General features: G+C 38.4%; 1 protein-coding gene across 1 annotated transcript in view; it reads left to right on the top strand.

Annotated features, from left to right (window-relative positions):
- The window catches only part of LOC140594319 (piwi-like protein 1), a 127,253-nt gene that overhangs the window by 94,575 nt on the left and 15,342 nt on the right, over positions 1-17,336 (top strand). The window contains exons 4-9 of the mRNA XM_072725252.1: positions 10,996-11,124; positions 11,719-11,933; positions 12,693-12,811; positions 13,441-13,521; positions 13,831-14,028; positions 15,887-15,998. Coding sequence (XP_072581353.1) covers positions 10,996-11,124; positions 11,719-11,933; positions 12,693-12,811; positions 13,441-13,521; positions 13,831-14,028; positions 15,887-15,998 — 854 coding nt within the window. The remainder of the gene's footprint in view (positions 1-10,995; positions 11,125-11,718; positions 11,934-12,692; positions 12,812-13,440; positions 13,522-13,830; positions 14,029-15,886; positions 15,999-17,336) is intronic.

Below are 17,336 nucleotides of genomic sequence, written 5' to 3'. Positions count from 1 at the left end.
GATAGAAGTGATGGTTTTCACACATTGTGAATGTAAAGTAAATGCTAAATTTCACATTTGAAAGTGGTTAAAATGGTAAATTGTATGTGTATTTTACCATAACAAAAATATTTGTGCCAGAATTGCTGTTTAATCAAACTACATTTTAAAAATTAAAAATCTTGAATTCATTATTTTTTTCTAGAATTATATAGCAGTTATAGCTCACCTGACTTACTTGACTAAAATCATCTTTTTTTTTAAATTTTTATTTATTTATGATAGTCACAGAGAGAGAGAGGCAGAGACACAGGCAGAGGGAGAAGCAGGCTCCATGCACCGGGAGCCCGACGTGGGATTCGATCCTGGGTCTCCAGGATCACTCCCTGGGCCAAAGGCAGGCGCCAAACCCCTGCGCCACCCAGGGTTCCCTTCTTTTTTTTTTTAAGGAAACTTCAGTCTATTGAAATCTCTGTTCTCTATCGATGAAAATATATCAAAATCATTAATTATTTTAGTTCAAATGATTGATTGTTATCCATAGTTCACCTACTCTTTTCTTTTCCATTATAATAACTAATTCAATGCTGTTCCTTTGAGAAAAAGGCAGGTTTTTTTAAATTAAATACTGAAAATCTAAATATTTTTGTGGATACAATTAATTTTTTCAAAGAAAATTATTTTAAAAGTTTTACCTGCCATTGCTTTGTAGTTCATAATCATTAGAATTCATAACATAATCATTACTTTACTGTCTTATGTCACTGGATAGAGATCATCAATATGTAAATTATATATATAATAGATGGAGTTATAAACACTAAAAGTATCGAGTCAATGGAATAATATTATGAAGGAGAGATGATGTTGAAATTATGGTGGTGTAGATGAGCTTCACTGAAAAATATAAACTTTCACATGCATCTAGAAAAATTGATAGGATTTGATAGTTTACCATAGCAGGAGAGAATGATGAACATTCCAGGTGTCCAGGCAAGACAGAAGATGCTTCAGGATTTCAATATCTCCATTGTAAATGATTGAAAATGCCTTGCCACTATTTCCCAGCGTGTAACTGCATCCACTCATACGTGTCCTGTACACTCTGGGATGAGAGATCTTTCTAAAAGACAAATCTATTTGGCCTAATAATTACAATAGCATGCATTTATGCAGTGGTTACTTTGTCCCAGACACTGTTGTGTCTTCACAGTTAAACACTTAATCATCATAACAATTGTGCAAGATTTTTCCTTACCCTGTCAAAATACTTATAAATATTACAAGAAAATCAGATTCTGAATCCTACCATGAGCTGCCTGTATCTTCTGACTCAATGTTCAAACCAAATGACTCAAATACAAGAGAAACAGTAACTTATCCAATTATCTAATAGGTACTTACTGAATGCCACGTCCTCTCACCCCTCCATATGTCTTTGTCTGTGTGATGTCTGTGGACTCAAATGTTCCCTACTACCTTCTTATTTCCTCTGTCTTTTGTATGAATGTACATTCCCTCTCACCTTTGAGCAGTATTCTCTGATGTTTGTTTTTATGCCCAGGTTTTGGCTATTATTTATAAAGCTGTGTTAAATATTCAAATATAGTTCTTTGTGTAAACATATATTTTCATTTTTGTTGGGTAAATGCCTATAAGAGAAATTGCTGGATCATTAGGAAAGTCAAGTTTAACTTTCTGAGAAACTGCCAAACCACTCTCCAAAGTGCAGTGGCACATTTCATTTCTTACAATCATTTTGTCCCTCATCTTCAACAAAACTTAGTATTATTGGTTTTATTAATTTCAGCCATTCTGCTGAGCATGTAGTGCTATCATATGTGATCTGGTTTGTGTTTTCCTAATGACTAAAGATGTTGAGCGTCCTTTCCTGTGTATTTTCCGTTCGTTTATCTTCTATGGTGAAATGTATGATAAAATCAAAACCCCATTTTAATTAAGTTACTTGGTTTCATACTAAGGAGTAGTAAGATTATTTAGATATTCAACTTACATGTCCTTTATCACATATATGTGTTACAAATATTTCACTTGAATTTACAACCCTGAGGTCAGGAGTCCCTCGCTCCACTGACTGAGCCAGCCAGGCTCCGTAGCCTGCTTTACTGTTTTATACTACTTTGGACTCTTATTTTTCCTGAATCTGTGTGTATATACTTTTTAGCAACTTGGGAAAATTCTGGCTATTTGTTATTCAAATATTTTGTTCTTACTCTGTGTCCTTCATTTTCTAGCAATCCAATTACATGAATGTATGCTCTGTTAATATACCAAGTCCTTTGTTTTTAAGCTTGGTAAGAAAAGTCTTGGGAAATTTTTATACTTAATTTAGCTTCAAAACTAAGGCAGTATCGTGAGGACTCTACTTAATGCCCTGTGTATCACTAGATCTTTCCACACTGGCAAGTGGACACATGAGTTATCCTCAGCCCTGTGAGAGCTCCAGGAACTTTTCTACTCCTTTCCTGTAGCTCTTTCCAAGGCTTCTGGTATTTTCTTCTCATGAAATGTACAGAGCAATACTCAGTGACAGAATTGGGAGATTCTTTGAGGTTTTACAGAGTTGTGTGTCTCTGCAACTACCCACTCCGCTCTCTTATTCTGACCTGTCAAATCTAGTTTTCTTGACTGCTCCCAAAATTTGGTCTCTATCTCTGCAACTTGGCAAGATGGCTTGATTCCATTACAGCTAACCCTCCTTTGTTGTTTGGTACAATTGAAGGGCTCATCTTTTTTGTGGTTCACTTATGCCAGGGGTCATAGTCCTATGTTGCTTGTTGTCCAGTATTTGAAAAATGTTACTTATGTTTTGTCTGCTGTCTAATTGTTTAACACAGAAGAGGTTTTTTTGTTTTGTTTTGTTTTGTTTTGTTTTTGTTATTTCCTCCTAACCAAGGTTGAAGTTCTAGTCCAATTCCACATGTTGAGTTTAAGGAATTGATGAAACATATAGCAAGGTGTCAAAACAGGCAAACATGGCCTTAGAAAGGAGCTTATTTTTATATTAAATTTCCCAATTATTTTTTAAGTATAAAATTGAAAGTAGAGAAATAAGTGATTCATTGGGAATTACTATATATTATATTCAAAAAGCAGAAGACTAAAGATGTAATTCTTGGGGAGTCATATGTAAGAGAAGAAAGATTTATAAAAGTAAAGTTATATGTTAAATAAAAGCAGACACAATTTTAAGAAATTTGGAGTTATTCTGAAAATTGATTGGTACTTAAAGGAAGAACCATGTTCTGATGTTTTCCCCTAAAATTTCAGCAAGTTCTAAAAAAAAATAAACATAAAAATAAAATAAAATTTCAGCAAGTTCTTGATTGAAAAATTTTAAAGGGATATTATTTTCCAATGAAATGACAGTTGGTATCAGACATTTGTGCCTGCTGACAAGACAGTGACATGGTACCACAACAAGTGCCTACGATTCAAATGGTGTCTAGACAGGAGGGATCATTTTAAACTTCTTATTTTTCACTGTCATCAAATTCTGTACCATACATTTTCTTTTATGCACAGTGATTAGACATAGATTTTACATAAAAGGAACATAGAGGGGACAATACTGTTGTATACTGTAAATAATTAGAGGAGTCAGTTTATTTAAGTAGATTGTTCAAGTTAAGTAGATGTTCAAGAGTATAGTCTATAGCTCTCTCATGAAGATAAAATCAAAACACTGAACTGTGACTTAATTCTTTGATATATACATGTACACATGCGTGCATATGTAAATGATTGAGATATGATACCAAATTAAATCATCTGTCAATCTAAAATAATTCTAGTAGACTAATTTATTGACTATTCTATTTCACTTCGCTTGATAAATATTGTTAGAGTTGTAAAACTAGAACCTTTAGTTTTATACTTACATTAAAATATATCCTTGACTCTATCTTTGATTGGTAGTTCCCTGGGAGATGAAGGAATTTTGTGATAAAAATATAAGTGAACATCTGAATTTAAAGAAACTTGTGGATTTCTAGAGAATTATAAATTATCCTTAAATTACCAAACTTTAAGTGATCAGAAATCATATAGAGCTAATCATGTCAGCTATTCTGAAAAAGTTGAATAATTTCCTAGTTAAGCCCATTTGGAAATGCACAGAGAAAAAATTTTAAATGCTTTAAATAATTTATTATATCTTTTCGGAAAGAAATTTCTGGGGTAAGTACAGTACATTTCAAAGACATAAGAATCATAAACATGAGTGGGAAATATCAGAAAGGGAGACAGAACATGAGAGACTCCTAACTCTGGGAAACGAACAAGGGGTGGTAGAATGGGAGGTGGGCAAGGGGTGGGGGTGACTGGGTGACGGGCACTGAGCGGGACACTTGATGGGATGAGCACTGGGTGTTATGCTATATGTGGGCAAATTGAACACCAATAAAAAATAAATAAACAAATAAAAAACAAAGACATAAGAATCAAATGATCACGTCTTTACTAATTTATTTTGGCATTAAAACCATGTTCATTGTGCGGAATCAGAAAAGACCCCGAATAGCCAGGGGAATTTTAAAAAAGAAAACCATAGCTGGGGGCATCACAATGCCAGATTTCAGGTTGTACTACAAAGCTGTGGTCATCAAGACAGTGTGGTACTGGCACAAAAATAGACACATAGATCAATGGAACAGAATAGAGAACCCAGAAGTGGACCCTGAAATGTATGGTCATCTAATATTCGATAAAGGAGGAAAGACTATCCATTGGAAGAAAGACAGTCTCTTCAATAAATGGTGTTCAATTTACCAACATACAGAAAAAAATTGGGAAAATTGGGAAAAAAGTTGGGAAAATTGGACATCTACATGCAGAAGAATGAAACTGGACCACTCTCTTTCACCATACACAAAGATAAACTCAAAATGGATGAGAGATCTAAATGTGAGACAAGAGTCCATCAAAATCCTAGAGGAGAACACAGGCAACACCCTTTTTGAACTCGGCCACAGTAACTTCTTGCAAGATACATCAACAAAGGCAAAAGAAACAAAAGCAAAAATGAACTATTGGGACTTCATCAAGATAAGAAGCTTTTGCACAGCAAAGGATACAGTCAAAAAAACTAAAAGACAACCTACAGAATGGGAGAGGATATTTGCAAACGACATATCAGATAAAGGGCTAGTTTCCAAAATCTATAAAGAACTTATTAAACTCAACACCAAAGAAACAAACAATCCAATCATGAAATGGGCAAAAGACATGAAGAGAAATCTCACAGAGCAAGACATGGACATGGCCAACATGCACATGAGAAAATGCTCTGCATCACTTGCCATCAGGGAAATACAAATCAAAACCACAATGAGATACCACCTCACACCAGTGAGAATGGGGAAAATTAACAAGGCAGGAAACAACAAATGTTGGAGAGGATGCGGAGAAAAGGGAACCCTCTTACACTGTTGGTGGGAATGTGAACTGGTGCAGCCACTCTGGAAAACTGTGTGGAGGTTCCTCAAAGAGTTAAAAATAGACCTGCCCTACGACCCAGCAATTGCACTGTTGGGGATTTACCCCAAAGATTCAGATGCAACGAAACGTCGGGACACCTGCACCCCGATGTTTCTATCAGCAATGGCCACAATAGCCAAACTGTGGAAGGAGCCTCGGTGTCCATCGAAAGATGAATGGATAAAGAAGATGTGGTTTATGTATACAATGGAATATTACTCAGCGATTAGAAACGACAAATACCCACCATTTGCTTCAACGTGGATGGAACTGGAGGGTATTATGCTGAGTGAAATAAGTCAATCGGAGAAGGACAAGCAGTGTATGTTCTCATTCATTTGGGGAATATAAATAATAGTGAAAGGGAATATAAAGGAAGGGAGAAGAAATGTTGGGAAATATCAGGAAGGGAGACAGAACATAAAGACTCCTAACTCGGGGAAACGAACTAGGGGTGGTGGAAGGGGGGAGGAGGGCGGGTGTTGGAGGGGAATGGGTGACGGGCACTGAGGTGGACACTTGACGGGATGAGCACTGGGTGTTTTTCTGTATGTTGGTAAATTGAACACCAATAAAAATTAATTTAAAAAAAAAACATGTTCAATTATGGATCAACTTTCTATACATATTCCTAAGAACTATCCATCATTCCACAAGTTTAGATTAACTTTTAGTAAAATATATACAAAGAAACTGTAGTCTGTATTTTAAAGTTTTTTCCCCAAACCTATAGTAATTTTATTTATGAAGCAAAAATAAAACATTTATCTTTAAATTAAATAGCGTCATAATACCAACATTTTGGGAAGCACTTTATTCTTAATCTACGTAGGACTGGAATAAACATAAACTGTGACCTACTGTATCTTAACCCCTGAGAAACTCATATCCGCATGTACCCAAATGTATGTATAATTTTCAGAAAAGCATTGTTCAAAATAGTTTGACAGTAGGGAGTAATATCCAAACATTTTTCAACAACAGAATGCATAGAGTGTGGTATTATCATTACAATATTATAATTAAGACCTATAACAATAATTTAACCACAACCACACTCAAGAACATAACTGCATCTTATGATAAATTGTGATAAAGATGTAAGACATAGAAATACATATAATGTGATTTTTGGGGGGTAGTTAAGAACAGGTAAATCTAAACTTCATTCTTTGGGATGTACACCTGATAGTAAAACAAACAGAATAAGGAAATTATTACTAAGTTATGATAGGGTTCTTGCAGAATGATGGAAAGTGATTGCTTGAGGGTTTCTTGAGTAAGGCAATGTTCTTTTTCTTGGCCTAGATGTTGTTTATAGGATCACATACATTTTAATTGTTTGCTAAACAATTGTTTGTCAAAGCTGTGTTTGATGCACTTGTGTCTAATAACAAAAAAATTTTAAATATAAAATTTCAGAAATGACCGACCTAACAATATTTGGTATATAACAGGTTTTCAAGCTCTTTACAAGTTTCTGTACAAATGACTTTTTCTCTATGTCAGTTTTATCATTTGCTATGTAAATACTAAGTATCCTCTTCATATTTCTAAGCAGATTAATCTATGATTTAATCTTTTTATTTGAACAAACTTTGTTTAACCGGTGCAGCCCTGTCAATTTCCCCATATGTTGCTTTCATATTTCACTATGAACAATTTATCCCTCTCAAGTTAATATGGAAAAACATGGATTTTATTGATGATACATCTTGTGTTTAATTGTGAAGCACCACTGTGACTAATGAGACTTGTGTTCTTGTTATTTACTTGTAATTTATTAAGATCTGTCTTTGGAAAGGGGCAAATAGAACACATTATGTTGTTGATGACAATATTTGATAGTCAATAATCATTACCTGATTAAAATATAAGAATCAGGGATGGGATACTTATATCTTTTGTAACTAAAAGCAGGAATATAGGCTGCAGAGAGAAAAAGGACAGAAAATCCAGGCCTATGAGATACTTGGAGATGGATGTCTGAGAGATCCAGATACCCAGATTCACAAAAAACAGTGACATATGGATTATGTGCCATATGTAATTTCTGAAAGAATTCCTATCTACTAAGTATCAATCCAAAAAGCAGTAATTGATGAATAGGATTGAAGTTCTTTCAATAGCCTGCTTTAAATATAGATGGTATAAAATCTGTTTCGTGAGAAACAAGATAATCTGATAGAAAACTAGCTATATGATATTAAGTAAATGGTTCTTATTTCTTCATATAAAAAGCACGTTACCGCCATGTAAAGCAAGTGATTCTTAGGTTGAAAACCTCAACATGCCTGGTTCTTGATGTACAGAATCCTTTCTGCATGAAAGAAAGACCTTGGATCTTTTGGGGTTTTTATTTGAGGATTCCAGTGTTCAGTATATTAGGAGAAAGTCTACCAGTGTAGCTGACGCAATAAGTTCACAATCTCATGTAGGCAGCTGCATCTCTGGGATGGCCAGCCCCAGGCTAATTGCCAACCAAGCAAAGAGTTCATTTTTGCCTGCGTTCTTCCAATGAGGATACAACTAGAATGAGTGCTGGTGTTGGGGGAGGCTAAACTCCACATCTACCCATCTTAGGTTCTCCCCGGGGGGACTCATTACCAAGAGGATATCATCAAAAGAAAAAATTTATAAAGGTTTGCAGTGCACATCACACCGAAGAAATCAAAAATAAAGAGGAACTCAAAGCAGCAGCTTAAAACTGTCGGCTTTATAGCGTCTTCAGCAAAGAACAATAATACATTTGTAGAAAAAATGATAGCCTAAAGAAAAGCAATTTTAGACTACCAAGGGCGGCATACTGGAAAGGTAAATATATGGGAAGACATTAACACTAAGATTTGTTTCTGGATTCCTCTTCCCAAAAATATATATACATATATATTTTGGGGTGGCATATCCCAGCTTCCTTCACAAGGCTTTATGCCTCGCTCTAAGGAATCCCTGCTGAGCCAAGCTCTAGTTATTGGTATTTGAGTTAAATTACAGTTATAGGTGGAATGGGTTTATGAGTCATTTCATTAGAATGTTTTCAAAAGATGTGCCCTTAGTCTCTTCTTTGACCAAAAGTGTGTGCAGAAGCCCCATCCTCTAAGGGATTGTACAGAATGTCTGGAGCTCTGTAGAGTTGGTTTTTCCCCCCTCCTGAGGAAAGCAAGATTACTCTTTAACAGTTAAAAGCGTTGTTCCTATTAGGGATAATGTAACACCACGTCATCCTTCCTATATAGTACAATCATTATGCATACACTATAAAAACAGACTGCATGGTGACTAATTTTCAAATAAACCCATAGACTAAATCACAGCATATATAAATCATTTCTATCTCAACTGCTCACTTAAACCTGAACAAATTTTCTGGAAGCATGTTAATTTTCCTATGATACTCCTTAATATTTCTTGCAGAGCTGGTTTGGTGGTCACATATTCTTGCAGTTTCTGCCTATCTTGGAAGCTCTTTATCTCTCCTTCTATTCTGAATGAGAGCCTTGCTGGATAGAGTTTTCTTGCCTGCATGTTCTTCTCATCTAGGACCCTGAATCAATCCCGCCAGCCCTTTCTGGCCTCCCAGGTCTCTGAGGAGAGGTCTGCTATTAATGTAACAATTCTCCCCATATTCGTTAAGAATCTGCTGCCTCTATCTACTTTACAGATTTTCTCTTTTTCTATAGAATTTGCAAGTTTCACTATTAAGTGTTGAGGTGTTGAACGGTTTTTATTGATTTGGGGGGAGGACCACTCTATCTCCTGGGTCTGAGTGCCTATTCCCCTCCTGAATTAGGGAAGCTCTCAGCTTGGATTTGTTTAAATATGCTTTCTGGCCCTCTGTCCTTCTGGGTGCTCTCTGGAACCCCAGTGATACGTAATTCTTCCTTCTGAAGCTGTCATGTATTTCCCTTAACCTTTCCTCGTGGTCCGTTCATTGTTTTTCTCTGTTTTCCTCAGCTTCCTTCCTTGCCATCAAGGAGTCTTCTGTGTTGCTCATTCTTTCTTCCAGCACCTTATGCCTTGCCATTAGGACCCCCAATTTGGATTGCACCTCATTTAATTGATTTTTAACTTCAGCCTGATGAGATCTTAATTCTGCAGTTGTGAAGCCTCCACCCGCCCCGGGGGGAGGCAGGACCTCGGCCGTGTCCCCCGGGCCCTGGGCTCCGGGGCCTGTGCTGCCTGCACCGCGCTCCCGGGGCCATGGCGGGCGCCCGAAGGCAGCAGGTGCAGCGCCCCGCCCGCCCGGAGCCCCCGCCTGCCCCCCTGCTTCTCCCCGAGGCCCCGCCGCCTGCGGCTCCAGCGCTGTCCCGAGCTGGGCCCGCGGGCCTGGGGCGCTCTGCCCCGGCCGTGCCTCGTCTGCTAGTGACCCCGGGAGCCTGGGGACTCCGCCGCCCCTCCTGGGGTTCAGCCCGACACCCCTCCTCTCCGGGGCTGGGCTCTAGGGGCGCCCAGGCTTTCCCGCCAGGCTGGAGCCATCTCCTCTGGCCTGCAGCTCCCCACCCCCCCACCTGCCCCAGGCTTCTTCCTTCCTTTCCCTTTCCCTTTCCCTTTCCCTTTCCCTTTCCCTTTCCTTTTCCCTTTCCCTTTCCCTTTCCCTTTCCTTTTCCCTTTCCCTTTCCCTTTCCTTTTCCCCCTTTCCCCCTTTCCCCTTTTCCCCCTTTCCCCTTTTCCCCCTTTCCCCCTTTCCCCCTTTCCCCCTTTCCCCTTTTCCCCCTTTCCCCCTTTCTCCCTTTTCCCCTTTCCCTTTCTCCCTTTCCCTTTCCCCCTTCCTGTCTTGTCTTGTTAGAAGCCAAAACTTTTCTCTCTGTAGAGTTCCGGCTGTTCTCTCTTTAAATCTCAGGTCACATTCGTAGGTGTTCAGGATGGTTTGGAAGTTCTGTAGGGAAGTTGGGGACCTGGTGAGGTGAGGACCCTACTCCTCCATCTTCATAAATCCCCTCTTTCAGGGTATTTGAAAGACTGCTTTGTCTTGTCCTCCAAATGGTGCCTCGTAAAGTCTGTACGCATATTTCAATGTAATTAAAAAATAGAGCCTTTTCCAGTAGCTGTTAAAAAGAACATCTCAGTTATTTTGTATCAAAGGCAATTTCATGCACTTTTTTTTTTTTATAAACTGCTTATTCAGTCAGCATTTTCCAGTGCTCCTGAGAGGGCAGTGAGGTGCCAAGTGATTGGCCTATAAAGCTGCTGGCTAAGGACAAAGTTTCTGCTTGCACTCCGGACAAGTGTCTGGCGCAAAAGCAGATTCCATGGGGATGGATGTGGGGCTGGCCAGGCCGGCCACTGATGTGGGGTGGGCTCTTGTTCAGAGGGGTTTCCAGGTCCCATTCCCCCTTTCTGGTGACCAATGACTGAAATACCCTTTGGATTGTTGGACAGTCCTAACTTTCCTAACTCCAGCGACCTCAACTTAGTTTTACTTAATAGCTGGTGTTTAATATTGTCCTTTGTGGTTTTATGTCTCCTCCCTTTTTTTATTGTATAAGACTCATGGCTTTCACATCCGTTTCCATGTAGAGGAACTCCAGCTGGCGACTAGACTGCGGGCAACCTCACTGAAGGAGAGAAAGCATTTTGGGGGCATTTTTCGAGACCATGTGGTGGATACCCGACAGTACTTGGAACATGTTAGAGAGTCCACGACAGGTATGCTGGCCATTAATGACCCAGCCTGAGGGAATTGTTCACGTGAAACCTGTGCATGTTTGTGTTTAAGAGTGTGTGTAAAACTTCATCCCATCACTGTGAGTGGAGGTAACCTCCCAATCTGCTTACGTTGTTGTAATGGCACCTGATTTTGCAGAAACAGAGACTATTAGAGAGTCCTAGATGGACTCTCCATTTTTCTCTTCCTTTTATAGCCACTAAGACAGAATGACCCAGCTCTTTGAATGCACTGAGACTTTAGATAAAAGAAACCTAAGCATAATTACAACATTTACATTATTCTGGCTCCCCACCCACTCCCCCTGTTGGAAGCCTTGTGTTAGAGATCTTTCTTCTGATCTCTTGTTAAATATTTTAATCTTCTATTTTAACTCTCTAAATGTCTGCTTGAGTGAGGACTCCTCTAAATGGATGATACATACTCTGGACATCAGCTGTATGTAAATGTTTATGTGTTTGGTGGTTAATATCCTTGTTTGGCCTAACTTTGGCTTTCAGTATTGGGATGTCCACATTATTTAGGTACAGTCAGTCTGCTTGTTTCATTATTGACACGTGAATTCATTTTTGCAGGCACGCTGGGTAGACCTGTAAAGCTATTCACAAACCATTTCCGAGTGACGTCCCGCCCCCAGCAGGTCACATATAAGTACAACATTGACTACATGCCAGACATCGAGGATGGAAAAGTTCGTTCAGAATTGCTTTTGCAGCATAAAGCATTTATTGGAGAGTGCCATATATTTGATGGGAGCTCTTTATTATTACCTCACAAGCTACTGTTGCCGGTTAAGTACTGTTATTGGATGTTTTCTTTTTAAATTTTATTTACTTGATAGAGCAAGAGAGAATGAGCAAGAGGGCGGAGGAACAGGGAGAAGCAGTCTCCCCACTGAGCAGGGAGCACAACTCGGGGCTCAATCCCAGGACCTGGGATCACTACCTGAGCCAAAGGCAGATGCTTAACAAATTGAACCACCCAGTCACCCTAGACATTTTCTTGACCTTTGTTCTCTTCCTCTCACATCTTCACTGTTTTAAAGCAAATACCATTTTTGTACAACGATTTGAGGAGACCTGAAGATCTCTTGCCCATGGGATTTGTAACACCCACGTGCCATGTGTGCTTATCACTGATGTTCCCTCCTGCCTCATGTCAGTGCTTTTTTTTATGTCAGTGCTTAAAATGAATCTGAGAGCAAAATATATACATGTTTTTACATTTTCAAAGGCAAATATGGGTCAAGTGCTGATGAAGTATTGAATAGTTTTTATCTTTCAGCAAAAACATTAGAAGGACTTAATATTTTTTCAATAAACATCTATTTACCAAATGGATAATCTACAGGAGCTCATTTAAGTTAAAAAAAAGTAGTTGTAAATGTTTAATTCTGACTCCTCACTTTAGCCTTATAAGTCTTGTATTGTCCCTGCATGTGTCACACTGGTGTGTTTTATACCCAGGTGACCTATTGATTTGTGGTTCAATAATGAGCTTATTGTCTTCGGAAGGACTGCTAGACCCTCTTGTTTTTTCTTTATCTCAGAAAACGGAATTGGTCAGCCTACTGAAAAACCAGGTTGTGAAGCTGACCATTGAATTCATCAGCGAACTCTCACCCAACTCACCAGACTGCTTACGCTATTACAACATTCTCTTTAGAAGGTGTGTTTATAAGCTTTAGTTTCCTTGAGATATGACTGTGTTCATGTGTCAGTGGCATTGAACATAGACATTTGCTCCTAGAATTTCATGTTCTTGACACCTCCTCATCCTGAGAGGGCAACGGATCTTGGGGATGAAATGGGACTTGACCCTCACCTAGACATGCTTAAGTTCTGTGGCCTATCCTCAGTATTCTCCCTGCCTACCCCCATATCCTGTGCCTGGACCTGCCTGGAAGGAGGAGCATACATCGAGTATGCATGCCTATGCATATTTCTCCCTAGAGCAAATGCACTGGTTTTTTATTTTGTAGTAACAGTGGTGGACAAATATCCCAAATTGGAGGCACATCATCTGCAAAAGATGTTTTGGTTCATTTCTGGGAATGGAGGATATCCTAATGGTCTTTCCATGACAGTTTGTTGTATATAAGGGAAAGGAGGGGAAAACAGAGGATAAATGGACCTTAATATCTACCTCACAATATAATTTACTTGTACCAGGTACATCTGTTTATTATGTGTAATACAAAGTTGCTGGCAGATTTTTCCCCCTAATGTATCCTCATGTGTATTACCAAATGCTTAATATTCATACTATTTCAACAAAACTTATTCTTCAATTTTTAGAATTTTGAAGCAGATGAATTTGAAGCAAGTTGGTCGCAACTATTATAACAAGCAAGAGGCCACTGAGTTCTTCAATCACAAGTTGGTATAAAATAGTTTCATGTAATGTTTGTAATGTATACATCTAAATCCCATAGATTCTCACATGCATACATATGTAGGTATATATGTGTAAGCCTGTGGTTGATGATAAAATGGTTTAACAAAAATTAGGTATAACTAGCACAGCAGGTAAATCTCTATTGGAAAGGTCCTTCAAAAGACCATTTCTTATTAAAAATAAGAGATGAAACGGCTTGACTCTCAAGTGCCTTTTTAGGGCCCTGTGACACTTGCTCTATACTCAGAGCTTGGAGTTTGATAATCCCATCTAACGTGTTCTATTTGCAGGCTGGTCATCTGGCCTGGATACGTTACTTCTATTCTTGAGTATGAAACCAGCATTACCCTCTGTGCTGATGTGAACCATAAACTGCTCCGAATGCAAACAGCTTATGATTTAATAACAGGTCTTCGTGATCCACAAACCAGAAAGGAAGATGTTGAGCAAGTTTCTAAAGAATTAATCGGGTCAATTGTTTTTACACTGTAAGTCTGCTTAAAAAAAAAAAAAAAAACAACAAACCTATCCCATTACTTTGATCACCACCCCCACCCCGAGAAGATGTTCCCATAGTTCTCAAACCACTCAGTAGTTAAAGTTCAGAAGCTGACCTGGCATGGCAATGGCCAAGTCAGTCCATGCTTTTCTCATCTAGGTCTATTGCATGAGAGAGGGATACGTGTCATTTGTAGACTTCGCTGTTCTTAATTCCTAATGCTGATCCAGTCATCTTGTGGAACCCTGTCCTGCACATAACAGAATATATTCCTTCCAAATTTCTTTTGCTTTGTGTCTAACTAGTTAAAAAAAAATCAGGGCTTAATTAGATAGAACCTATGGGCAAATTTCCACTTGAAGTTAGTTTTTTGCTCTCCCTTTAAACCAGACACTTTGAGTGTGGATTGAAAGTTGTTTAGCAACATCATCTTAAGAGTAAAGTTGAGGACTTTTGCTCCCTAATTTCAAAACTTATAAAGCTAGTAATCAAGACAGTGGCAAAAGGACAGATGAAAAGATTGATGGAATAGAATTGAGTCCCAAAGTCAGTTTATAGTCAGTTTCTTTTTTTCAACAAGAGTGTCAAGACAGTTTAGAGAAGGAATACTCTTTCAGCAAATATTGCTGTGACCACTGGGTATCCACCTGGCCCTTCCTGACACAATATACAAAATTAACTCCAATTTCACTCCAAGATAAACTCAAAATAGACCTCAATGTAAGTGTTAAAAGTTTAAAAGTCTTTGAAGAAACTATAGGAGTAAATCTTCTTTAGGTGAGCAAAACCCTTATAGGACACCAACAGAGAAGGGATGACAAAAGAAAAGTATAAATTGTACTTCATCAAATTAAACACGTTTGTTCTTCAAAGTCAAAAGTGAAAAACAATGGATAGAAAGGTGATTTGCAATTGTTTTCTCTCAATCTCCTAACTTGCATCTATTTAAGTAAAGAACAGGTACAAGTCAAAAGATAACTTTTAAAAAATGGGTAAAGGATCTGAATCAACATTTCTCTGAACAAAATATAAAAATGATCCATAATCACATGAAAATATACTCAATGTTATTAGCCATGAGGGAAATGCAGAGTAAAACCACAGTGAAATAGCACTTCGTACCCACTAGGATGGCTAAAATTAAGAAAGCAGATACTAAATGTTGGCAAGGATGTGAAAAATCAGAACCAACCCTCAAACGTTGCTGGTATAAATGTGAAATGGTATGATCTCCTTGGAAAACAGTATGGCACTTCCTCAACATGCTAAATATAGTGTGGCCATGTGATCCAGCAGTTCTATTCCTGGTTATGTACCCAAGAAAAATGAAAACTTATGGCCAATGTACCAATTTTGTAGACCTGACAGCATTATTCATAATAGCTTAAGAGTGTAAACAACTTGAATGTTCATCCGCTGAAACATATATCCCATTATAGATATGCTATGTTTTTATTTGGCAATAAGTAGGAATTAAGTACAAGTATATGCTATAGCAGGAATGAATCTCGAAAGACATTATGCTGAGTGGGAGAAGGCAGTCAGGAAGGGTCACATATCGTATGACTCAATTCCTATGCAACAGGTCAGGTAGGCAAACGTATAGGATGGACTTTAAACTAGCAGTTATCTAAGGACTGGGGAAGTTGAGTGGACATGAGGAGTGACTGCTCGTGGTTGTGGTGTTTGGGTTGTGTTGAAGAGTGTACAACTCGGTGAATATATTGAATATAATAAAGCTGATATATCCTGCAATTACCTGTAGGATTTAAAGCCTATTAATTCTTGCCTGATCCCATGCTATGAATACATTAGGAATAATACCATATATTGTGAATATTCCACAGGTATAACAACAAAACCTATAGGGTGGATGCTATTAATTGGGAGGATAATCCCAGAACCAAATTTAAGAAATCAGGTGGTGCTGAAATCACCTTTGTAGACTACTACAGGGAGGTATGCAATCTTTTATTTCAGTATGTCTAAATATTTTTTCTTATTTAATCAAATATGTCTCCTATGTATAACTGATAGTCACATGTTAGATCATAAGTCAAAATCTATATATTACAGGGTTTCTCTTGGAGGGTATTATAACTTACATGAATTTGTCCATGTATTTGGGTACCTTGTATATATGTTACATAATTAGAATGGCTCCAATAAGACCTCTTTAATGAGTCTTGGACATGGCTATGATAGTTTTAAACATGTTGATGGATTGGTGGGTTGAAAATAAAATATGGCAAAATTTCAGATATGAGGACTTCACCTATGTAGAAGTTTCAGCTCTCTAGGACTTGGTTCAAAATGAAAAAGTGAAAAATTACTATCAGAAATTATGTCACTTGTGTGCTAAATCTCATAACTCATGGATTCCTCAATCTTTTTTTTTTATTTTTTTATTTTTATTTTTTTTTTAATTTATTTATGATAGTCAGAGAGAGAGAGAGAGAGGCAGAGACATAGGCAGAGGGAGAAGCAGGCTCCATGCACCGGGAGCCCGATGTGGGATTCGATCCCGGGTCTCCAGGATCGCGCCCTGGGCCAAAGGCAGGCGCCAAACCGCTGCGCCACCCAGGGATCCCGGATTCCTCAATCTTTATTCACAAAGAAACAAGTAAACTTCATGAACAAAGATGCACTAGGTGGTGAGGTTGGTTCTCTAGCTTTGGCAGTTAAGAGAGAATTCAAGGAGTTAGAGATATTTATAGCAAACGGAAAGAACTTAGAAAAGTATAAGCTGGGGTTTTTTTTTCTCTAAATTTTATTAGGAATCCAAAACCTAGCTACTTGGAAGCACTGAGAGTACACAGCCATTCAAGGGTATGGTGCTATTATGGCATCATCCCCACTTGTGCTCCACGCTTAGTACTTACTTGTTTAACCTGAAAGCATGTAATGAGTGCTCATTATACAACTTGGGTATACATTGGTAAGACTACTGAGTTCTCTGTTCTTAAGGAACTTGCATCCTTGTAGCAGGAAGAGAGATGGCAGACAAGAAGAAAGCATGTATTGGGGGAAATCTATGCAGATAATCAAGAGGTGTTATGGAGAATGTCTGGTGGCTTAGACTGCTGGTCATAGAAAGCTCTGAGTAGCTGGCATGTGACTGTCAGAAAGGAGCAAGCTGTGTGCAGATTGGTGAGAAGAATTGTCTCTTACACCACTTTCAGGATGGGCATGATGTATCCAGATCCCAAACAAGGCTAGAGTGTCCTGTCAAGAAATAAACCCAGTTGTGGGTGGGACGTGTACAGGGTTGCAGGATATGACGTCAGAGGAGGACGT

This window comes from Vulpes vulpes, chromosome 10 (assembly GCF_048418805.1).
Source record: "Vulpes vulpes isolate BD-2025 chromosome 10, VulVul3, whole genome shotgun sequence".
Classification (NCBI taxonomy): domain Eukaryota; kingdom Metazoa; phylum Chordata; class Mammalia; order Carnivora; family Canidae; genus Vulpes; species Vulpes vulpes.
Note: the sequence above shows the minus strand (reverse complement) of the source record. Positions and strands in the feature narration are given on the sequence as shown.